The 25,627-nt window shown below is 45.3% G+C and overlaps 1 protein-coding gene across 3 annotated transcripts in view; it reads left to right on the forward strand.

Annotated features, from left to right (window-relative positions):
- Window positions 1-11,225: 11,225 nt before the first annotated feature.
- Window positions 11,226-25,627, forward strand: part of Map3k21 (mitogen-activated protein kinase kinase kinase 21) — a 47,076-nt gene continuing 32,674 nt past the window's right edge. For all 3 annotated transcript variants that reach the window (XM_029568930.1, XM_029568932.1, XM_029568931.1), the window contains exons 1-2: window positions 11,226-11,359; window positions 11,702-12,693. In XM_029568930.1, the coding sequence (XP_029424790.1) occupies window positions 11,928-12,693 (766 nt within the window). In that variant the 5' untranslated portion in view covers window positions 11,226-11,359; window positions 11,702-11,927. The remainder of the gene's footprint in view (window positions 11,360-11,701; window positions 12,694-25,627) is intronic.

Genomic DNA, 25,627 nt, shown 5'->3' on the forward strand with positions numbered 1-25,627 from the left:
GGGGGTGGGGGGGTGGGGGTTGGTCAGACCCTCATATGATTTTGCCAGGAGGAACCAAAGGTGGGGAGGGGCCAACACGGGCTTCGGGACCGTTAGGCGAAGTGTGCCTTCCTAGAGGGAGGGGGATACGGACACAGGAAAGAGAAAGAGGAGGGGGCTGCCCACTCACCCTCAAGCAGCCATCAGCACACAAAACAGAAAGGGGCCTAGTCACCAGTAACCAGCCTGGGGGCACCTCGCTGATGCCGAAGGGCAGGGTCCCTGTTCGGGTGCCAGTTGTTACTGTCCTCCCCTGGAGCCTGCCAGAGGGGGACACAGGGTCCCTGCCGATATGGGGGTGAAAGGCTTGGAGTCACAACACAGGCACTGGGAGTCTGGTGAAAGCAAGCAGAGGGCAAGCTGCTGCAGACTCGTTTATTCTGGGAAGTGTTTGGGGTTATAAGGGGTTGGCTAGCCAATCATGGTTTACCATGCTGTCCTATGATATCCAATGGCAATCTATCTCAGGGCAGATCATCTCTCAGCAGGTTGTCATTGCCATGTGTGCTGGACCATCACGTATGCGGAAGCCCTTTCCTCATTCTTTATAGCAGGTGGCCTGAGCTGGGCCCAGTTCTTTATTATGCCATACAGGAGGGAGAGGAGAGAGAGGCGGGAGGGAGAGGATTATTAGAAAGCAATTATTAACCATGGAAATTTTGTTCATACTGGAAAATTAGTTAAACAGCAAGAAGTATTAAGGGTCTATCTTATAGTGAATTGTGACATATAAGGGTCTTGTCTTTCAGTTTTAAAAAAGTATTAAAAAGCCTTGAAAGAAATGCCAAAAATCCCTGGTTGGTGACATAAACTGATTATTATCAATTTTTAATTTTCAGAAGCATCAGTGGTAGGAATTTTTATCTTTAAGTTAAAAATGAAAGAAATAATAAAACAATACTGACCTGCTTTGTTTAGATGGTTGGAACTAGAGTTTCCGGAGCCTGTGGAACTCTTGTTAGCTCTGGGGTACTTCCAGAAAGCAGAATTTTGAGTAACATCTCAGGCTTCTTAAGTATTTGCATAGCCATTTTGACTTTCGTACTTTGCTCATTATAAATTTTTTGCATGTGGAAGAGAAGACAAATCTGGCATCCTAAACCCAACAAAAAAGCCATCTTTGGTCCATTTTTTCCCCAAGAGGACAGATTCAGATACCACATCAGTAGCAATGTCACAGTCATTTTACCAAGAAATGCCTCTCAGTTTCTGCCACATCACCAGCACTCAGAAAGTGGGATAACCTTATCATCCATGGGACCAGTGACTTCTAAATCTACCTTAATGAGCCACTCCAGAGCAGACACCAGCACGGGAAAGCAAAGTATGTACCAGAGATTATTTTCAAAGCCACCTAGCCTGACTTACAGTTTATCGTTTATTCCCAGTAATGCCTATTTTGCTATGTTGCATATTAGACTAAGTAAAGGATCTTAGCTTCTGGATCTGGAGCCTTAAATTCAGATCGTGTATGTAAATGAAGGTTTCCAATGCAACATCACTTCTGGATGAGTTTCTTTTCTGTTGCTGTGATAAAGCACCATCACCAAGACAACTTATAGAAGAGTTTATTGGGCTTCTAGAGGGATGAGAGTCCATCATGAAGGGAGGGGTGAGATTCTGTCATGGAGGGGGGCATGAGAGTTCATCATGGAGGGGAGGGTTGAGGGATGAGAGTCCATCATGTAGGGGAGGGGTGAGAGTCCAACATGGAGGGAGGGATGAGAGTCCATCATGGAGGGGAGAGGTGAGAGTCCATCATGGAGGGGAGGGGTGAGAGTCCATCATGGAGGGGAGGGGGTGAATGTCCATCATGGAGGGGAGGGGTGAGAGTCCATCATGGAGGAGAGGGGTGAGAGTCCATAGTGGAGGAGAGGGGTGAGAGTCCATCATGGAGGGAGGGGTGAGAGTCCATCATGGAGGAGAGGGGTGAGAGTCCATCATGGAGGGGAGGGGTGAGTGTCCATAATGGAAGGGAGGCTTGAGAGTCCATCATGGAGGAGAGGGGTGAGAGTCCATCATGAAGGGGAGGGGTGAGAGTCCATCATGAAGGGGAGGGGTGAGAGTCCATCATGGAGGGAGGGGTGAGAGTCCATAATGGAGGGGAGGGGTGAGAGTCCCTCACGGATGGAGGGGTGTGAGTCTGTCATGGAGGGGAGGGATGACAGTCCATCATGGAGGAAAACCAAAACATAATGACTCCTTTGCAAGGTGAGAGGTGAATTGGGATGCTGTTTCTTGAGTTACTGCAGATACTGCTTGTGTGGATGCACACCTGCTGTTCCAGGGGATCCGACGCCTTCTTTGGATCTCTGTAGGCATTGCACTTACACACATGCAGGCAACACTCACACACATAAAATAAAAATAAGAAATAAAATGTTCAAAAATTAGGAACTAGATTGATGCTTCTTCCCCTTTGGGAACACAGGCTGCCATTCCTTACAGGATGCTACCAGTGAGGGTGCTGTGTGTTACCCCTCCCTAAAGGGATGGAAGGACTTAGTAAGCACTTGGCTGGGGGTAAGCTTGTTCAGTTCTTGTACTGAAATGCCTGGAGGAATCCTCTTTAGTACTAAAGTGTGAGCTGCTGGTACAGTGAATCAGCTTTTGCTTTCTGTGGCCAAGATCCTGGACTCAATCTCTGCACCAAAAGCAAAATAGTGTGATTTTAGTCCCTTCTGTCTTTCACATTGTGTGATAGCTGATCTTGGTTGTCAACTTGACATAGCTAGGAAAAGAGAACCCCAGCTGAGGAATTTTCCCTATCAGATCGGCCTGTGGGCATGTCTGTGGGGTATTTCTTGATTGCTAACTGATGTGAGAGGGCCCAGCCCACTGTAGAGTAGTAGCAACTCTGAGCAGATGGGCTTGGGTTATATAGAAACAGTGGCTGAACATGTGCTTGGTCCTGCCTTGAGGTCCTGCCTTGGTCTCCCCCTGTGATGAATATTGTGTGGGTAAAAGCGTAAGATGAAATAAGCCCTATTCTCCCCAACTTGCTTTTGGTCAATGTTTTATACAGCAACAGAAATCATACTAGAACACCTCACTGTTGTTTTATTAGATATAGGAATCTAAAGCAAAATCCATATTATCTTTAACCTTTGATGATTCTGGGCCTAGGGTGACATTAAAGAAAATCCTCCTCCTATAATGATAGCTATTATTTTCTGAGTGGCAGCTAAATACCAGACACCTGATTTGCCTCCAGTCCCTCTAACCCCTTACACAAGTCAGGAGTCCTTATACTACCGTGTTCAGGAAAACTGACATCTGGAAGTCCGTTACTTGGTAAGTGGTAGAGCTGGGATTCGATTGCAGATCTGTCCAAATCCTAGACACATTTCTCTGGCTGTCTCACTAATGGGGTTTTCCATCTTTGATGACACATTTTTAGATTCATCCAGCATTGTTTTCTAAGAATTTTATGAGACGTGTCTTGTACTGAAATCTTAGGAGTGGGAATTTCAAAAAAGCCAATCTATTATGTGCACACTAGGATATGATCAATCACTATCTTTGTAATAAAGTGTGTTTTGGTGCACAGAAGTCTAAATCTTTATCTGGTAAAATGCACTAATCATTTGTATAAAAGGACTCAACTGAGGCTTTAATTTATATAATGATTGTAATTTGTGCAGTATAACAAATTTCAAATAAAATAAGGCTTTATTAGTAAATATACGCAAATTGGACAGGATCAAATATGTATCCACTAACAAACTGATGATGTTTCTAAGAAAGTGCAGTAAATAGTTAACCATCCATTATGTTCCTGGTAGGGACTCCAGCAAGAAATGTGAATTTCCTACAGACACTGGAGATAAAACAGCAACACAGTCTGTACAAACATCATGATGCAACTGATCATTTAAGACAGTTGAGAAAACCTGTAGGAAGTGAGTGTGTCCCTGGAAATATCCATTTGCTGACTGTCTTATAGACTTTCCTTTACCATTTGATTTCTCATTTGTCATGGAGTCTGGCAGGGCAGTAAGTTCTGTAAAGAAGTAAGGTTCTGTCCATGCAGGGGACAGAGATAATGGCCAAGGATTCTTCTGATGTTTAATCATTTACGTCCATCACATTTGCTTGTCCAATTTCTTTGAAAGGCCCAAGCTTCTTGCTTCCAAAGAAACAGCGGCTACTGGGCCTTTCTTTGTTTGAAGATTCAAACAAACTTCCTGTGCATTCATCCCACATGGAGGAAGATGAAAGCAGACACCTCTCTGTGATTCTTGAAGAAGTTGGCCAGTTTACATCCAGGTACACATTCCATTTGAATAGTTGACCATTTCCTGCTGAGGTGAAACCATAGGTCAGTAGGAAATAACACTCTGGACTGTTACTGGATCCATGTATTTATCAAAAACCCTAAGAAATTTCCCAAAATACAACTGTCCATGTTCTGAGCAACTAGAAACAACTGATTCAACTTAGTGGGGAACCGAATAAGGAATGCAAATTCTCCCAAGACTCCAGAGAAAACAGAGCCGCACATTCCATACAGATTGTCAGCTCAATTACTCATGGGCCTTTTGTTGTTAGGGAATCATCCAGATGGCTTTGTTTTATTTTCTTCTATGAGAATTTTGAGTTAAAGATAAGAGCAAAATGAATTTTTGCTCAGTGATCCATCTTTATGGTTGTCAGTGTCCACGAAAAAGAATCGATCAAGAAGAAAGTTGGTGTTAGGACAGAAAGGAGACAGCTGGCTTAGCTGGCTGTTTTCCTAACCCGGCCGCACTTAGTGTAAAAAAAGCTGATAATAAGGTAGGTGACCCAGGGTGTTAGAGAGCTGGAGGAAGTAGGTAGACAGAGTTGACTGTCCAGTTCTCCTAGGCATGTTTCCTAAAACCAATCACTCAGGCCGCTTAATCAGTAAGGGAGAAAATCTAAGTGTTTTCTCAACTCCCTGAAACCCCTCTCTCAAAATCACTACCTACCATACTAAGTGACTGTTTTAAAAAAAGTATATAAACCCTTTTGAATACTTCTGAATCCAATTGTGGTGTGAGTGTGTGTGTGTGTGTGTGTGTGTGCGTGTGTGTGTGTGTACAGATGCACAGGCCTGTGTGTGTATATGGAGGACAGAGGTCAACGATCTACCTTGTTTCTTGAGACAGGGTCTCATTGGCCTGGAGCTCATGTAGACTAGGCTGGGTGGCCAGTGAGCCACAGAGATCTGCATGCCTTTGCCGTCCCAGTTCTTGGATTATAGGTGTGCACCATCACACCTGGCTTTTTTACATGGCTTCTAAGGGGTCAAATTTGGATCCTCAGGTTTGCATCAAGCACTTTACTGATGGAGCATCTGCCATACCTGTGACTGCTCTGGGGAGATTTGGTCAGAGTGTACCTTAATGTAACTTCAGATTTCCTACGCTCATGGTGGTTACGTATGGATCTGAAGTTTAAAATTTGATAACCTTTTGATCATGCTATGTTCAAAATCTCCCTTTCAAGGGGCTCTAATTGCACAGGTATCAGGGCCGCCTGAAGTTGTGACACAGTTCCCTAACGCTGCTATTTTACTTCTTTAAGTATTTTTTTCTTGGTGTGTTTCTCTTTGTATAGTATGTTTACTGTGTTTTCAGTCTCTGCTTTCACCACTGTGGTTGTTAATCCTGTCTTTGTAGTGTTCTTTCAGCATCCACACACCAGTTTAATCTTCCTTTAACTCTTGTCAACAAACAAATATCGTTCCAATTTTTCCTTTTCTTCTTTTCCTATTTGCGTCAAGACCAGGTCAGTTCTTTTTTATTTTTCTTCTGATTGAAAATTATAGTTTCTGTATTCTGGGTGTGCCAAAAATTGTGAATAAATTTTACCGTGTTTCAGAGCTGTTATTTCTTTTTATATTCCTGTAAAATTCATAAGATTTCTCCTGGGATATACTTGAATTTTTTGGAAATAGTCTGAGCCTCCATCTAATGTTTGTTAGGTGGGAGCAATGTGTAGTCTAGGACTAAATATTCCCCACTACCGACCTAAGACTCTGCTGAGGACTGCACAACAGCCTAGGACTTAGGAGGGGCTTTCCCCCCAGCTTGTGGGAACTGACTCTTCCTGCCCTTGTGGGAGCCCTCTTCCTGCTAATCCTTTCAAGGCTTTTCCTGAGGATTTTAGGGGATTTATTCAAATACAGTTCTGCTTAGTCCTTAGGTGAGAACTCATAGCAGACCATCTGAAACTCCCAGAGTGCACTCTGTGTGGGAAGCCATCTTCTGTCCATTCCTTGACCTGTGACCTCCAGCCACCTTGACCTCCCCAGGTTCTAACCCTAACCGTGGTCAAAGAACCCAACAGATTCTGCATGGTTTCCTATCTCTTGGGGGGTGGGGGAGACATAAGCTCAGTACATTGGTTTCCTGTCTCTTGGGGGGTGGGGGAGACCATGGTGGGCTTTACCATTTCTAATCAGTCAGTGTCCCAATATCTCCATAAACATTGTGTCATGTATTTTTTGACGGTGTTTAGCTGTTTCACGTGGAGGATTAATCCATTTTTATCCCATCTTCAGTGAAAACAGAAGTGGGTATGAAGTTCAGATGTTTTCAATCAAAGCTGTGGTCCTTTTCTGCTGCTGCTCGCCATCTCTAGGGTTAATATCTGCCTGCAGAAGAAAAGGGGTTTGTGAGCAAACAGGACATGAATTAGAGATTCCATTAGAATTTTCAGTAGTTACATTTGTAAGCATACCCTCTATATCCAAGCCCTACTAAGCACACCCCCATATCCAGTCCTACTAAGCACACCCCAATATCCAAGCCCTCCTGAGCACGCCCTCTACATCCAACCCCTACTGAGCACACCCCCATATCTAAGTCCTTCTGAGCACACCTCCATATCCAAGTCCTACTGAGCACAGCCCCATATACAAACCCTACTTAGCATACCCCCATATCTAAGTCTTACTGAACACATCCCCATATCCAAGCCCTATTGAGGAGACCACAATATCCAAGTCCTATTGAGCACACTCCCTATATCCAAGCCAGAATATGTAACTTCCAGAATATGTAACAAACTCAAAAAAAGAATAAAGAAAGGAAGTAATCCAATTAAAAGATGGGCTAAAGAGCTGAACAGAGGGTTCTCAAAAGAAGAAATAAATACGGCTAAGAAGCATCTTAAAAGGTGTTCAACATCATTAGTAATTAGGGAAATGCATATTAAAGCCACTTTAAGATTTCATCTTACCCCAGTGAGACTGGCTAAGATCAAGAGAACAAATGATACCAAATGTTGATGTGGGGAAAGGGGAATGCTCATCCACTGCTGGTGGGACTGCAAACTTGTTCAATCCCTATGGAAAGTAGTGTGGAGAACTCTTAAAAAACTAAAAATAAATCTACCATTTGACCCACTTATACCACTACTTGGCATATACCTAAGGAACTCATCCTATTGCAGAGACACTTGTACATCCATGTTTGTTGCTGCTCTTTTCATAAAGCTAAGAGATGGAAGCAACCTAATTCTCCCTCATCTGATGACTGGATAATGAAAATGTGGTTCATTTATACGATGGAGTTCTACTCAGCAGTAAAGAAAGATGAAATCATGAAATTTGCAGGTAAATGGATGGATCTAGAAACTGTTATACTAAGTGAAGTAACACAGACTCAGAAAAACAAACAATGTATGTTCTCCCTCATATGTGGGTCCTAGTGCCAATTCCTTATAAGTGAGTATATCCAGACATAACATACGTAAACCAGGATAATGAAAAGGAATCAGGGAGGTAAAGGAAAAGAAAGAATCTGAAATAGAGGAACAGTAGAAAACAGGCACTAATAAGGGCAATATGCATAAAAATGGGCTTCTTTTAAGGGGAAGGGGGAAGAGAGGGTTATACAAGGAACCTTGGGGATAAAGGGAAAGAATGAGCTCAAGAGAGGAGTTACCATAGGAGAAGGTTATTATTAAGGGAGAAATGGGAAAAATTGGGGCACTTTAAATAGGGAAGCCATGGTGGAAGCATTAGACAATGAGAGAGATAAATAATGCCTAGCTAGTTTACAAAAAACAGAGGGAGTCATATTAGTCCAACAGCATACTAACAGATTATACACACAACTAGCTCAAGGAAAATAATATATGTCTGGTCAAGGTTTATCTGAAAACATTTGGTTCTTTTCCCAAGCTTTATCTACATAGCACCTGGTAATTAAACATACCAGACTAGTGGAACTAACCTTCTTGGATGTTTAACAGCCATACTTTGAGGCCTATACTAATCTGGTCAGAGGGACATAAAGGACAGTTTTTGCTCCTTGCCCTCCAAGGTCTACTAAGTTCCAGGGGACTATGAGCATCTCTCAAAATGTCCTGTAACTGTGGTGAGTCACCTGTCCTCTTGATCAAGTAGGCTGTGGAGACCCCACCAGATGGACTTGATAGTGTCCAGTCTACAAAGAGGAGAGTCAATACAGAGAAAATATTTTCTCCATGCTTCCAAGTTAAGCCAGCCATGGTGGAGTAGGACCTTTGACTTATCTTCACATAGACGGAACTGGTAAAAGAAAGGAGCCAGGGGCTCCTCCCAAGCCCATGTGACTCCTAAGGAACAAATCCTCAAACAACCTTAAGAGTAAAAATAAATTGGTTAATCTGGGCCAACTGTAGGGTCTTAAACACCCAAAAGGTAAGTATAACCAAAGATTAAGGTGATCAGTATAATTATTTAAGAGTTCATGTGTATAGCTAAAGGCCGCATAACAAGAAACTATGGCCGATAGGAGATACCTTCTACTGAGTTGTTGGCCAGGGTGGCCCAAGAGACTCCCAGATAGTAACTCAGCATAGAACTGGGAAAATGAACAGCAGACCCCAATCTTATCTAAAGGAATGCTGGCAATTGATTGCTGCTAGATGAGGAAGAGCTGAGCTTCCTAAAACAAGGAACTCTAGATAAGCTGACTAGACTCAGTGGATGGCCTAGCACTGGGGAACATCTGGGGACACTGATAACACAGTGGACAGTAACAGGGATGACAGTTTATGGGCTCCAGTTACAGGGAGGAGGCTATGGGAGGGTGCCATTTGGGATGTTGGTATGAAGATGAATAAGATTGTTTGGGATGATCTGTATGGAATACACACAAAAAAAATCAATAAATTAAAAATGAGTTATATTTGAGAAAGAAGCATAAAAATTTGCTTTCATGTTAATCAGTAGACATGTAATACATTACCATTAAAATATATCTGATGATTTTATATCCATTCTCAGGTGCCAAGGATCTCAGAAAGTAAACCACTGTGACTAGTAATAATCAAATATATAGAGATTAGAGACACATGTGCAAACACCTAAGCATTAGTTACATTAAAAATGAGCTTTTCTGTAGGAAACAGTATATTTTAAAAAGAAATGGAGATCTTTTTTTAAAGGTTAAAACTTCATTCAATTTTATGTCTTATAGGGTTTATACTGAATACAATAATGTATAACTGTATTAATTCAATACTGTGAACCTAAAACTTTACAGTCAATTTTGAAAGAGATGCATCTTTGCTCTGGAAACTGTTATTGACTATGTCAATGCTGTTGTAATGAAATACTTCTAATTATGTGGTTATTAAATTTAAAATTATATTTAAAAAGTCAAATAGAACAGCTAAAGCATGTTTGTGAAAGGGGTTCAGCTAGATACCTTTTGCTCTTCCAAAAAGGAATGTTAAGGGGCTGGAGATATGGCTCAGCAGTTAAGAGTACATAATGTTCTTCCAGAGGACCAGAGTTTGGTTCCCAACACTTCATCTAGTGTCTCAAACAGAGGTCTGTTACTAGAGCTCCAGGGTATCTAACACCCTCTTCTGGACTCTGCAGGCACCTGCATTCTGATGTACAGATGCAAACATATACATAATTTAAAAGAAAATAAATTATTTTTAAATTAATTTTAAAAGTAGTATTAATCCAGGCCAACCTGAGCTACAGAGTGTGAACAGGCCATCCATGGGTTACATGACATGTCAAAAACAAACAAAAAAAGATATTAATAAGAGCTAATGGTTTAGAATATGTAGCAAGCACCTTCCCAGCACTTCATCCTATGTGATAAGCACTATTTGCCATTTTACAGAGGAGCAAATGCTGACACTGAAAGAGTGGAAAAAGCAAAAAATAAAAAATCCTTATCTTTAAGCACTTTAGTGTTACCTCACCCTACCCTGTCCTTGGTCAGCACACTCATGCCTGGTGCACTCTGCTCTCATTTCTTGGGATTATTTTCTGACTGTACCCTACTTCTAAACTTCATCTGTACAGTAACCTGGCTACCTCCACCTCCCAAGTGATGTCAAGGTGTCCTGTACCACAGTCCAAGGGTGCGAGGGACTAGGCGGGGCCTGTGGGTGGGGCGTTCCCAGGCGTCTGAGTGGTGCAGACATAGAGAAAGTAACATCTTCCAGGGCTCAAGGCTCAGGGCTCACGGCTCAGGACTTTCGATGCCTACATCCCGGTGAGCCTAAGCTCAGTCTAGAACCACGCTTCAGGTATCAGTTTTTCAGATAGTTATTTTCCCTCCCAGCACACAAGTCCTCCCTGCTCCTCCTTCCCCCTCTCAAGCTGTAGAGTCTGGCAGTCCTCACCAACCTCAGGCTTAAACCTTCCTGAAAAAGAGGAGAAGGTCCTACGCTCTCTCCGCCCCTAGGGCCACATTGGCGCTGCATTTCCTCCACTGCAGAGCACAAGTATAGTGGCAGGAGGACTGCCTCCTGGAGGTCACAGAAAACTGATGGCCCTGAAGAGGAGGGCGGCCCTGGGGCGGGGTCGGAGTGGACCCGGAAAGGAGAGGAGGGTCAGGAAGGTCAGAGGAGGGACCTCCGGGATGGGATGGGTCCGTCAGGAGTAGGAAGCTTGGAGGGTAGGAAAGGATCAAATAGATGGGCGCGCCCGCGGAGTCCAAAGCCCTAAAGGATTAGGAGAGGGTAGTCCCAGGGTGGCCTGGATTCAAGGCCACTAAAGAACTTGGAGAGGAGGGCGGGCCCAGGAGGTGGGCCCGAGGGCGGGGCTACTAGATCTGGAAGTGAGGATACTGGGCACCAATGAACTTGAACCGTGAGCTTGGAAAGGAAGGGAGGGCTCCAGGGAGGGACTATGGACCTGGAGGGGTGGATCCAAATGGAATAGTCAAGTTGGATTGGAGAACTGGGCCAAGGAGGGCGGTCCCGGGAGAGCCGAGATCCTGCTGCTGACCGAGATCCCACTTGGCTGAAACAACTCGGAGAGGGCGTGTTTGGCCGAGACACCGGTGAAGGCCAGGTTCCTGGGCGTGTCCTAAGGGCTAAGGGACCTGGAGGACCCGTAGGTGTTCTGAGTTCAAGGTCTTGGAAAGGGAGAGCCCGGGGGCTGGTACTAGGATGGGTCTACAGACCTGGAGGGCGGGATGGGCACTAGGGCGGTGCTAATGGCTCTAGAGGGGCGCATAGGAGAGAGCGTTATGGACCAGGTGAGGAAAGAGCTGGTCCCAGAGAGAAAAAGTCTAGGGGGCGGGGTTAATGGACGCGGAGGATTGGAATGGGGGGGGGGTGAGAACCTGGGGGAGGACAGGGCAGGTCTCTGGAATAAAGAACTTGGAAAGTGGGGTGGCCAAAGAGGCCAGCCGGGGGAGCGGGCGGCTGGGAAACACGTGGCTGGCCCCCGCAGGTCCAGGACCACCAAGTGGTGACAGCGCCGGCGGCTGTGGACCAAGGAGCGAAGGCAGCTGGACGGGGGCGGGACCTGAAACTGGGGCCAGCGCCTCACGCAGTGGGCTTGACCTCTGCGGTCCGCAACCCGCTGTCTCAGGGCAACCCCTACTTGGTGGAACCAGAGGACCTTGCATGCTGCTGGTTCCCAGGGAGGCTGAGGCCGCCGCACCCTCTTCACCGAGATGGCCCTGCAAGGCGCCGAGAACGCGGCCAACACGGGGTCGTGCCCTGTCCCAGGCGCCCCGAGTGACACCGGGTCCTCCTCCTCTGGGCTGTGGGCCGCACTCTACGACTATGATGCGCGCGGCGAGGACGAGCTGAGCCTGAGGCGCGGCCAGCTTGTGCAGGTGCTGTCCCAGGACGCCGCGGTGTCAGGGGACCAGGGCTGGTGGGCCGGCCAGGTGCAGCGGCGCCTGGGAATCTTCCCTGCCAGCTACGTAGCGCCGTGTCACCAGGTGTCATCGCCCGCGCTGCCCCCGCCAAGACCCTGCTCGCCGGTGCACGTGGATTTCGAGCACCTGGAGCTCAAGGAGCTGATCGGCGCAGGAGGTTTCGGGCAGGTGTATCGCGCCACTTGGCAGGGCCAGGAGGTGGCGGTGAAGGCAGCGCGCAGGGACCCAGAGCAGGATGCTGCTGCGGCAGCCGAGAGCGTGCGGCGGGAGGCGCGGCTGTTCTCCATGCTGCGGCACCCCAATATCATCGAGCTGCGGGGTGTGTGCCTGACACAGCCTCACCTCTGCCTGGTGCTGGAGTTCGCGCGTGGAGGGGCGCTCAACCGCGCGTTGGCCACCGCCGCATCCAATCCCAGCACGCCAGGCCAGCACCGAAGGTTCAACATCCCCCCACATGTGCTGGTCAACTGGGCTGTGCAGATCGCCCGGGGCATGCTGTACCTGCACGAGGAAGCCGTGGTGCCCATCCTCCACCGCGACCTCAAGTCCAGCAACAGTAAGTAAAATGGGGACCCTCTGTGCCACCCTGGGGGGCCCTCCCGGGGGACTTGGTGCCAGGTGCAAAGAGATGGGTCGGGGGGAAGACAGTCTATGGTTGACTGACATTAGGGAAGTTCGTACTTACTTTGACTTTATTTCCACTGGATATCTTTTTAAAAGTGGAGGACAAGACTTGCTTGTGGATAAATTCTTGTAACTCCCTGGACCTGCTGGGAACATGGGAGTTGATTGGTCTTTAGTAACCTTAGAAGGGACCAGAAGAAAGGATATTTTTGTCACATGTCTGTGTAGATCTCATCCTTTCAATCCATTTGCATAGAACTTTGCCAGCCTAAGCATTATGGAGATTACCAAGCACTGGTGACCCCTTGTGTAGCCTGATAGCCTTATCAAACTCCCTATCTCCCTTCTTCCACTTTACGAGTATATTATTGAAGTTTCTATCTCCTTTTTTTCCTTTGTTTGTGGTGAACTAAGGGCTCATGCATGCACTCATCTCTGCCCTCCCACCCCACCCCCTTGCCCCAGATTGTCTCATGTGGAATGTGGCCCCTCCTGTCCTTGGACTTTTCCAGGGACTTATCACTCAGATGTCTCTATGCACAAAATGTGAGTTTATCATAGGTCTGTTGCTTCCTTCTGCACACAGGAAGCACCCATTTGAGTTCATGTGCCCTTTTGGATTAAAAACAACTGTACCCACCTTGCACAGGTACTCAAAACCCCAAAGTTCAAGCCTGTGTCAGTTATTCTGTTTATAAATCAGTGGGTTTTCCAGATGTCAGCAGAGAGCTGATATGGGCCCTAAACACAAACCCCTCTAATGTTAACTGTGTCAGAAAGCTAAGAGGGTTGATTGCCATTGGCAGTTGCTTCTTTGCTATTGAAGATCCCTTCCCTCCTTAGCAGGAAACTTCTTGCAAGATGAAAGGATGCAGCTAGAGCTGGCACTGATGTGCCACAGCTCTATGCCCTTCAACCATGGGAAACCTGCCAGGACAGGAGCTAGCTGGAGAGAATGAAACAGTTGTATGTTTGTAAGAATTATCAAAATTCTTCACTATAGAAATGTGCTTAGAAATTGATAATGCAGTCTCTCCATCATGCAAAATCTCAGCTTCTCCATCAATGGGAGTCAAGTGTAGCAGAAAAGTGCTGATGACCATGATATGTTCTCAGCACTCCAAATGGCTGCATGAAGGACCCTGGAATTGTCTTTAGAGTGTATATTAAAGCACAACATGATGTTCTCTCTCTCTCTCTCATGTTCTCAGCACTCCAAATGGCTGCATGAAGGACCCTGGAATTGTTTGTCTTTAGAGTGTATATTAAAGCACAACATGATGTTCTCTCTCTCTCTCTCTCTCTCTCTCTCTCTCTCTCTCTCTCTGCATGAGCCCAGGTGTTTATGTATGTGCACATGGGTGTAAAGGCCAGAAGTACTATTTCTCAGGTACTGACCACCTTTTTACTGAAACAGAATCTCTCACTGACCTGGAATTCACTGATTCAGCTAGGCTGGGAGCCCAGGGTTCTCCTGTCTCTGGTGCCCCAGTGCTGGGATCACAAGCCTGTCATCAGGCAACACATTCTACCTGTGTTATGAGATTCAAACAAAAAAGCAACCAGCACCTGGCTCTGTGTATTTAGTGAATAAATGAAGGTGTTTGGGAATTCCCTTTGATGTTTGAAGTTGTATTTTCTTGTTCTAACTTCGGTGTGTAGCAGACATGATTTCAGTAGGTTGTATTTAACTTTATTATTTGCTGGTAGCAGTGAGTTACTGGCAGTGTACACATCACTGTAAGTCAATATTGAGTTTTATTTTCACTGTGCAGTCAACTCACATGGCAACGAGCCAGTAGACGACCAAGTCAATGAGAATCATTGTTTAAAACAACTGTTTGAATTTGTCAGAAGTTTCTACACCTCTTGGCAAGTTTTCTTTCATCTTCCCTAGTGAATCTTAAGTTTTTTACTTCTTGGGGACATGTCTTCCATGAAACAATAGCCAATAGGTTGGAATAATACAGATTTCATCCTTTCTGACAATTACAGATTGAAAGTTATGCCATAGTAGCAGGGTGTGTATGAGTGTGAGTATGAGTGTGAGTGTGTGTGTGTGTGTGTGTTTGTGCGCACACATTCTTCTGCACCTGTGTGCAGAGGCCAGAGATCAAACTCAGGTGTCCACCTTGTTTGTTCTTGGGAGATAGAGTCTTTCGGTTTTACCTGAAACTTGCCAGGAAGCCCTGACCCCAGGGATCCTCCTGTCTCTGCCTCCCCAGCACCTGGGCTAAAAGCATGTGCCATTGTGCCTGGCTTTTTTATGTAGGTTATGAGGAATTGAACTCAAGCACCTTATAGCCACCCCACAATTGCAGGCTTAAAACTTCCTGGTTGTGCTGGGCGTGGTGGTACACACCTTTAATCCCAGCACTTGGGTGGTAGAGGCAGGTGGATCACTGTGAGTTCAAGGACAGCCTGGTCTCCATAGCAAATTGTGCTGGGCGTGGTGGAACACACCTTTAATCCCAGCACTTGGGTGGCAGAGGCAGGTGGATCACTGTGAGTTCAAGGACAGCCTGGTCTCCATAGCAAACCCATGCCAGCTGTGGCTACAGGGAGATCCTGTCTCAAAAAGACCAAAAAAAGAAAAAGAAAAAAAACCTCCTGGTTGTAAAGAAATGCTGAGCTCTGTAGCTCCTAAAGTGAATGCACCCCAGGTGGTAAACACTGCGGTGTCCTGTGCCCCTGTGCTCTGGCTGCAGAAAGAGAGAAGGCAGCTTTGAAGAACAGTGGCAGCTGACTTTCTTTTTCAGTGCTAGGGATTGAGCCCAGGGTCTCATACATACTAGGCAAGCACCCTAACACCTGGCTGAAACCCCAGACCTCTTTCTATTTTTATTTTTATTTTGAGACATAGTTTTGCCATGTAGTCCAGGCTGGCCTTGAACCCACTCTGTAGCCCAGGCAGTCATTGAACATGTGATCCTCCTACTTCAGTCTCTTGAGTAGTTGGGATGACAGGCCTGAGCCACCAGATCCAGCCAGCAGATTTTATGTATATATGCATTCAGAATGGAGGGGAAAAAAAAATCTGTGTGCCTGGACACATCTGATCCTGCTCCAGCCTCTCCTGGGCCCCAGGGTCACAGTGGCAAAGCTTGGGAGTTTGACAGTCTTTGCAGGCTTAGAACTTAGTCCAGTAGGGAAGAGCTAACAGTCATGCTGCTGATAGTATTAGCGTTTCTGCAAGGAAATCAAGCACAGAGGGATGGTGGGGGCCAGAGAACTGTCTCAGGCAGGGTGGACATGTGAGGCTGCTCTGAGAAAGGGATGGAGCACAAAAGAGTTTGGGATTGGGAGAGTAGGGCCAGCTGGTCAAGTAGGTGTCTGGGGTGGAGGCTGGGTACACAGGGTCAGCCCTGTGGGATCCTGGCACACTCACTGATGCTTCTACTTGGGAACCCGGGAGCATTTTGTGCCTAGGAGTGGCATGATCTAAGTTCTGTTATTATTTATTATTCACTTTTTTCATTGCTGAGGATGGAACCCACTGCTTCATGCATGCTAATTAAGTGCTCTATGATTGAGCTACATCCTCAGCACTGACTCAAGGTGTTTTCAGCTGGCCAATGAGCAGACAGGATTAATGTGTGTATGAGGTGAGTGACAGCTGTCACTGCTGTTCTGTGACAGTGACTTGCATTAGACTGGGGGAGGGACATGGTGAGGATCACACAGTGTAGACCTTGCTTTCTCACACTAGTAGCTGAGTGTTTCACCTTACCAGAATCCTGCAGTGATGGGGCAGAGCACTGATTTAAGTTCATTTAGACCTGGATTTGCTTTGCTTTGTTTTTGAGACTTGCTGTATCTCCAGCCTCAATTCACTATGTACTTAAGGATAACCTTGAACTTGTGATCCTTTACCTCTGGTTCCCGAGTGTTGGGATTACAAGCATGTGTCACCACATCTGATTTATACAGTGCTGGACACAGAACTCAGGGCTTCATACATGCTTGGCAAGTTCTGATTGAAATCCTACAGGCAAAATCTGTTTTCTGTGTCTTACCACTTCAAAGGTAGTTAGGCAAATACAGGCATGAAAGCAAATCAAATTTCTAGGGAACATTGAACATCCAGGTGTGATCTGCTGATGTGGACAAAGCCAGGAAGGAGAAGAACAAAGCTGGCCACTGTTTGCTTTATGACTGTGCAGCCAAGATTGTAACAATAGCAGCAATAAAAAGTAAAACAGCTCTCCCACATCAGCTTCACATGAATTGTTGATCATTTATGATCAAGTCACTGGTATTTTTTCCACTCCCTGGAAACCTGGAAAATATTGACTGGTTTGAGTCTAGGTATGTCTTTTTTTCCTTTTTTACATTTGGGGTGTGTGTGTGTGTGTGTGTGTGTGCGTGTGTGTGTGTGTGTAAATAGGCACACCACTGTGCTTCTGTGGAGGTCAGAGAACAGCTTGTGGCAATCAGATCTCTCCTTTCACCATGTAGTCCCAGGAACTGAACTCAGGTTGTCAGGCTTGGCAGCAAGCGTCTTTGCCCCCTGAGCCATCTTGCTAGGCCCTGACTACAGATTTTAGCTTTGATTATCAGTAACTGTTTTCAGTACCTCTAAGCATTTGAAATGAGGATATAGTGGCAGAAGAACCAGGGAAAGGCTGAGGCAGCTGCAGTGGTTTTAATTTAGAACCTGAAACTTTGATTCTGAATAGTTGGACCTCAGTCAATCTGGATTTAATTTTTTAATTAATTAATTGGGGTGAAGGGTTAAGGTCTTTTATGTAGTACTGGCTGGCCTGGAACTTCCTGTGTAGACCAAGCTAGCTTGGAACTGAGATCTGCCTGTCTCTGCCTCCTGAGTACTGAGATTAAAGGTATGTGCAACCATGCCTGGCTGGATTTAATTTTTTTTAATATTTTATTTATTATTTTTATTTTATGTGTATGAATGTATTGCCTGCACGTAGGTAAGTTCACCCATGTCGTGCAGTGCCTGAAGAGGACAGAAGAGGCCATCGGATACCCTGGAACTGGAGTTATGGACAGTTGTTAGCTGCCATGTGGGTGCTGGGATTCAAACCCTGGTCTTCTGCAAGAACAACCAGTGTTCTTAACAGCTGAGCCATCTCTCCAGCCCCTGGATTTAATTTTTAAAGGCATCATCTCCAAATACCCCTTCCCTGTAGGTATTTGTAACTGCATAAAGTGGTAACAGGGACAACAATCAGTCTTTATCTGGGAACTCACTGACAACTCATCACAGTGATCTCTGAGCAGGTGTGCTTCAGCTCCCTCCACAGGGGAAGAGGCTGATGCCAGGAGCTGACCTGCTCCAAGTCCTTCAGTTTGTCAGAGGTTGGTGCAGATAGTTGGCCCAGTTCTCCACTCCCAGCACTTCTCCTCTGGCTGCCTAAATTAACAGTATTCAAACATTTGTTTCAGGACCCTAGAAAACTCTGTGTGTGTGTGTGTGTGTGTGTGTGTGTGTGTGTGTGTGTGAGAGAGAGAGAGAGAGAGAGAATAATCACTAACTTGCTCTGTTTTAAACGATTCATTTAAAAATATTTAAAAGTGTAAAAAAAGCAAGAGCCCATGATGTGTTAGCACTGTTCATGGTGGAAGCTACCCATGTTTTCCCACAGTGAATGGACAAGGAGAGTGGTGAGACTCTGACCCCGAGGCTCACTGCAATGGCAAAGTGGCAGGTCAATGACCTGGGGTGTTCAGGCTTGCCTTCTCGTTTATCTGTTACCATGATGAAGACCCCAGGGGTCCTTGATAGTCTGAGAACCCCAAGGCCAGCTGGTGAGTCCTGTTGATACCAAGGGGCACTCTCTGATGCAAGGACCCCGCACTGGATGGAGCAGCAGAAAGTGTGCATGAGCTTTGCCAAATGGGACTCCATGTTATTTGTGGATTGACTGTCTCCCTGGGAACATCTACAGTTCTTGTCTGGCACCTTTAAATATGCAGCATTGAAATGATTTTATTTATTTTAAATATATCTTTAATTATGTAGGGAGTGTACATGAGTGCAGTGCCCACAGAGACCAAACGAGGGTGTTGGATCCCCTGCAACTGGAGCTATAGGTGGTTGTGACTAGCTCAATGTGGGTACTGAGAGCAGAACTCTGGTTCTCAGGAAGAGCAATATGTTCTCTTAAGCACCGAGTTGTGTCTCTAGGCCCCAATATGCAAGTGATTGTAAGCGACTCTTAGATACCCACCAGACAGAGTCCACCATGAAGAGTTTATGAATTTGGAGGAATACAGATCTGGGTGTTACCCACCTCCTGATCTGTCTTGTTATAGATGCTTCATTGTGCTTTATTTATTTTAAATTTTTATCAAAGTTTATTAATGTTTACAAAACTACAGTGTACAGAAGTATTAAAAGAATAAAAACAATAATTTAAAATTCAGATTAACATACTTGTCATTGAAAATAAGTTCTTATATGGGCAGTGTCCACATGAGATTCAACAAGATACTGTTCCTTTACAGGGAAATCAATGTGTTTTTCCAGATTTCTAGATGATTCTGGTAGAGAGCTGAGCTTGAAACATGAAGCTCAAAAGACCACCCTCTTCCAGGGGCCTCAGTGCACACATTGATCCAGTATTCCTGTTAAGGAAACTGTCTGGTTAGCATGAATGAGTGGCTGTAAAAAGGGCCAGGTGGCTTCCTGTGGCATGTGATTCTGGAAGAAGCAACATTCCTCTCCAATTGTCTCTCTGATGTGGTAGGACAAACAAGGTTGCTACGGTCTGTGGTTTGAGCCCTAGCTCCGCCCCTCAGTGCTTTAACCCTTTGAGCAGGATGACTAGAGGGAAAGGCCTGCTTTCTTAAGAGAGGCTGGAGAGCCAGCACTTTTGTCTCACAGGCCACAGGGCCTCCCCTACACCTTTCAGCTCTGTGGTCATATCTCTGACAGGGCCTACACAATTGCAAGTGTCTGTGTCCCAATAAAACTTTATTTACAAAAGTTGCCTTTTGCCAAATTTGGTATATGGCTGAAGTTTGCTGACTCCTGGTTTGTGTCAAAGTATTTAATAAACTATAATACAAAATCTAAATGTAAGCTGCCAACTATGTTCATTTTATATTTTATTTTTGTATACTTCTTTTATTCTAGTTGGTTTTTTTTCATTTTTGTATTTTGTTTAGAAACACTTCTTGTGCTTTAAATCTTACCTGGTTTTTGTATGTGCATTTTTTGATACCTGTAAATTTTCTCCAGTTCATTAGAAACATTATTGTTTATTATTGTAGACTATCTTGGCTGAGGTGAGGTTCTCTTTAATTTGGCTAAAGTTGTGCCTGTGAGGAGCTAGCCTGAGTTTTGGTCCACACAGTTCTGCTTGCTGCCACAGCTTTCATTAGGAGGCTGAGTCAAGGGGGCATAAAATGCGGGTTTGCTATGCAAACTGTTCCTGCTCCACTCTATACTCTGTGTACGGTTGTTAAATTTTTGAAAAAGGCAAATGACAGGCCTCCTGGGGAAGCATCTTGATTACATATCAAATGTTTGAATTATCTCAATATTTGGATTATAATTTTCAGTTTCAGGTTTCCTACAAATATTGCTTCAATTACAACCAAATGTATTACATCATGTTTACTGATATAATAGTATAGACTATTTTGGAAGATTCCTGCTTCAGTCTGCTTTTTATAGGGAGGGGTATTTATTCATGCACATGTGTACATGTGTGCACCTGTATGTGGAGGCCAAAGGGCAACCTCAGGAAGATCTATCCACATGTTTTTTGTTTTTTGTTTTGTTTTTGGTTTTTTGTGAGGGTATCTCACTTGAGTGGAACTTACCGATTCAGCTAGGCTAGATGGCCACAGAGCCCCAGGGATCTATCTGCTCCTACCTCCCCAGCATTGAGATTAAAAATATAAACTACCAAACCTGACTTTGTGATATAAGTCCTGAGGGTAGAGCTCAGGTCCTCATGCTTGCACAGCTCACACTGTATTGACTGAACCGTCTGCCTTTCTTAGGTACTGTCACTGTTAACATACTAAGCTGATAGAAATATCCATCTAGATTTCTCATGCTATGAACTGTGAACAGTTTTCATTGTAACAGAATATTGATGCAAAGTCTAGTCACACAAATTTTGGTGTGTGAGCAATTTGGAAGGCTATGTTAGTTATCCATGTCTTTGTGTTTGCAAAAGTCTCTCTTGCATTTAGCATCTTCCCAGGCGCTTGATTCTCCATAGTGAACAAAGAGAACAAAGAGAAACAAATTTCTCTCCCTGTGGAGTTTATAATCTAGTGGACGAGGAAGACCTTAAACAAAATCAGTAATAAAATCTATGGATAGTGGGTAATGATTAACACAGGTGCTTAACTGGAAAGGGTGACGACAGAGCCAGATGTGGTTAGTTCAGGCTTGGAATCTCAGCATTTGGAAGGCTGTTCTAGTTTGCTTTCTGTGATAAATACAATGACAAAAAGCTGTTCAGGGAAGAAATGGTTTATTTCTGCTTACAGGTTACAGTGCTTCATCAAGAGAAGCCAGGGCAACAGGAATCTGGAACAGAAACCATGCAGGAATACTGCTTATTAGCTTGCTCCTAGACCTAGGTTCAGTTACTTTCCTTATACAGTCCAGGCCCACTGTGGACTGGGCCCTCTTCCATCAATTATCACTCAAGGAAATGCCCCCCACCCCATTCCCACAAGCCAATATGATAGAGTCAATTCTTTGGTTGAGGTTTCCTCTTCCCAGGTATTTCAAGTTGACAACCAAGATTGGACATCACAGAGACTGAGGCAGGAGGAATCCTGGGCGTTTGAGGCCACCCTGAGCTACATGGAGATTCCATGCTCATTCTTGCTACAGAATAAGAACCTCACCTCAAAAACAGAGTAACAACAAAGAACCCAGGAGTGGTGGTGCAGGCGTGTAATCCCCAGTCATCCTGGGCCGTAAGGAAAGAAAAAGACGTGATATAAGTCCTGAGGGTCAACAGCAGTATTTTAATTGTGTGTCTCAGGAGATCCTCCAGAAAATGCAGGTTTTCAGAAAAATCCAGAGCATTGAGGAAGTGGCTATAAAGGAATCACATTCTTGTGTGAGAGAAGGGAAACTGTACACAGGTTCCTACTAGGAGACTGGCATAAAGGGAGGGGATGGAGGATGAGGGAGAAGAGGGTACCTGTCAGAACCTTGGAATTTGCAAAGTCTTGACTTGTGACGGGAGGGTTCAAAGGAAGTCGCATGTGGTCTCCTGTGGTCTTGTGTACATTTCTAGTTTTTTTTTTAAATATCACTGGTAGCAGTTTGAGATCAGATGCAGGTGAGTCAGGTTGGAGTGGAAATTTGGGGATCATCACATGAGAAAGGCTGAAATGAGGGGAGTGGAATACAAAAGGCCAGGGTTACTGGCCTGGGTTCTGGAGATCTCCTGAGAGGAGAAGACCAAGAGGTTAGAAGTGCTGGGCAGTGAAGCAAGCTGGGGAGAAGGGTGTTGGGGAGCAGAGTACCCCAAGGTCATGATTCAGACACCTACTTGGCTGTAGTTATTTTTACAGCACTCTTCCTGTCGAAATGGCACACCCTGATCCTTTCTCAGGAGGTGGAGGGGAGTCAGTTTCCTACATGTAGCAGGTGGCTTCAGGTAAAGGAATTTATTATCTTCCTCCTGTCATTCCTCCTGTAGAGGATTCGTTTGGTTTCTCATTCAACCCACAAAGACTGGAGCTCATGAAAATGCTGTTAGCTGTGCAGTAGCAGAAAGAAAAGATTAATTACACAGAGGCTTTATCTAAGGCTGTTGACACTTTTCTTTTTGAAATGTCTTTATTGATTTTTTGAGAATTTCATACAAAGTATTTTGATCATATTCAGACCCTCCCATCTCCTTTCAGACCCACCCCCACCTCCCACTTACTTCAGATCTCATATTACTTTTTTAAAAAGCCTATGGAGACTAATTTGTGTTACCCAAGCATTCCTGGGTGTGAGTCCATCCCCTGGAGTGTGGCCAACCTACCCAGTGCCACACCCATACATTTCTAAGACAAAGGACACTGTGCTAAGAAGATAAGGCAGGGATTCAGTGGTGCTCGTGAGGTATAGCTGGGTGTCTTAGAAAAGGGAGAACCCTCCAGTTAAGTGAGAGGAAGGAACTTTTTACAGACTCTTAACAATACTAGAGCAGGAGGGTGTTAGGATCCCAAATGTTGGAATGGCTCACAGTGCATGGAGGAGTTCAGTGCTCATGACCTGTTGGTTGCTAGAGGGGACATCACTCAGGAAGCAGGTGCCTGGATTTTGGAGCACAGAGAGATTAAAGTGTTTTTGTTAATGTTTTTAGATTACAGAATTGTTAGATTGTAGGGTTCATGCAGGGAGTACAAGAGGTTCATTTCAAGAGATAAAGTAGTCTTAAGCCTAGGGTGAGAGTTTTATTTTTCTTCTATGGCTTGAGTGGTTGAATGAGTGGGTATAAAGTGGACTGAGGGGACCAGAAGAAATACTGGTACCGTGCAATAAACTTAGACAACCTCCCTTCGTGCCATACAAACATCTGCTTATTATATGCAAGATGGGACATCATAAGGTGACCTTGTGACCCCTAGAGACTGAAAGCAGTGGAGCTTGTTAAAGTGTTCTTCTTTGTACCTTTTCTCCACTTACTGTCTGAGGATTTTTTTAAAAAAATAATGCATTCCAAGTTAAACATTAATGAAAACTCGTTTGACTCATGGAATAGAGTCTGGATGCAGTGATCCTATAAATGGTAGAGGAACTCAAGTGGGCATGCCTTAATTGCTTTTAAAATAATAGGCACTGCATGCCCATAAATCCAAAAAGACTGATGGAAACTTCAGACAGGCTGGAGGACACATGGACTCTTGGTTGGGTAGGTGGCCAAGTGCTCAGCCAGGTGCTGAGCCATGGAACTGACAGACAAGAGCAGAGTTTTTACTGAAGTCTGGGAAAAGGTACTCAAAGACCATTCCTGAAACTAAGAATCTGACCTGCCTGTGTGTAGCTGTGCAGGATGGCAGCCCTGTGCTGTAGGTCTTCCTGCTTTGAGGACTAGAAACGGAAGTTGAGTCCAACTGTGTGCTTACCGAAACCTGGCGGGAAGCCTGAGTGTATTTTACCTGTTGTGAGGTGGCTATCTGTGGTTTCAGTTACATTGCCCAAAAGATATCAGGAATTCTGTCATGCCAGTCAGAAATAGAATCCCACACAATGGGCCTTTCATGGAGCCTGGACTGTTGACATTGAGGTTATTTCAACCTGGTTTGTGTAGGCTTGATATTGAGGTTATTTTAACCTGTCTTGTGTAGGTTTGACATTGAGGCTATTTTAACCTGTTTGTGTAGGTTTGACATCGAGATTCTTTTAATCTGTTTTGTGTAGGTCTGAAGTGTGCAGTGGGAACATTGGATGGGGGGATTGGAGGCCCACTGCTAAATTTCACAGCTGCCATCCTGCCTGCTTAGAAAGGAAGCTGGCCTGTCGCTGTCAGCTCTGCTCTTCTGTGATGTGCATTCCACACTGTGGTGGTTTGGCAACTGTCCTTCCTAGGTCAAGTGTCTGAACATTTGGTTAGCTGGTGGCATTGTTTGGGGAACGTCAGGGAACCTTTAGGAGGCATGGATATACTGGAAATAGGAAGTAGATCACTGGGAATGGGCTTCCAGAATTTGAAACCTTGCCCCACTTAGTTGCACTTTCTTCCTGCTTCCTGCCAGTGTTTGAAGATGTGAGTTCACAGGTTTCTGCTCTGGTTGCCTTCTGCCATGCCTCCCCCACCATGACAGAATCTTATCCCTCTGGAACTGTAAGCCCAATAAACTCTTCCTTCTATAAGTTCCCTTGATCATGGTGTTTTATTACAGCAACAGAAAAATAACTAATACACATGTTCCATCATTCACATCTCTAGGCCAGCCAGTCCTCTGTGTGTGTCTGGAGACAAGGAACTGTTTTGAGCCCCATTATAATTGGTGCCCCTCATGCCCTCTGTATTAGTTATTTTCACATTCTTGTGAACAAATCTCTGACAAGAAATGACTTAAGGGAGGAAGGGTTTATTTTGGCTTACAGTTTCAAGGGACATAGTTCATCTTGGTGGGGAAGGAAGAGGGACTGGCACATTTCTTGTGTTGGCACCCCAGACCTCTGGACTGACCTCTTAACCCAAACTCCCCACTGCCTCCTGATCCTTTGCATCCAGACTAACCCAATTCCTCCCTCTAGTCCCTGGGAGCCCTCGGGGCCTCTTCCTGTCCCCACCTCCCTTTGCATCTTCTGGGCTGCCCAGCCCCACAGCTTCCTGGAACCAGCAGCTCTCCTGGGTAAATGTGGTGGTGCCCACTGCGCCTTGACTCCCCCAGCCTCATTCACCCTCTCAGCTCCCCCACCCCATCTCTCCTCCCAGTCTGGGTACTGGCCCATTTCTTGTCTTGGCACCCCAGACCCCTCGACTGACCTCTTAGCCCAGAATCCCCACTGCTTCCTGATCCTTTGCATCCAGACCAACCCAATTCCTCTCTATAGTCCCCAGGAGCCCTCGGGCCTCTTCTCTCCTCCACCTCCCTTTGCATCCCTGGTCGGCACAGACACCAGCTTCCTGGGGCCAGCATCTTTCCTGGGCCCTGCCCCCAGGCCAGGCCAGCCTTCAAATTCCTGAGGCCACCATCTTTCCTGGAGGGACCCAGACCTTAGGAGAAAGCCTGAGAGCATCTGATCCTCATCTGACATGGGCCTCTGTGGGAACTCCTGAGCAGCAAGACCAAAGCAATTCGGCCACTCCAATATAAAAATCAAAAGACAGAACCTGAAGCCTAGACCAACCAGCTTTTCATGTCCAACAAGTAAACAAAAGTTTACACACATAAAGTTTACAAAAAGAAGCAGA

The sequence above is a fragment of the Nannospalax galili genome, unplaced genomic scaffold, assembly GCF_000622305.1.
Source record: "Nannospalax galili isolate Female #2095 unplaced genomic scaffold, S.galili_v1.0 scaffold422, whole genome shotgun sequence".
NCBI lineage: Eukaryota > Metazoa > Chordata > Mammalia > Rodentia > Spalacidae > Nannospalax > Nannospalax galili.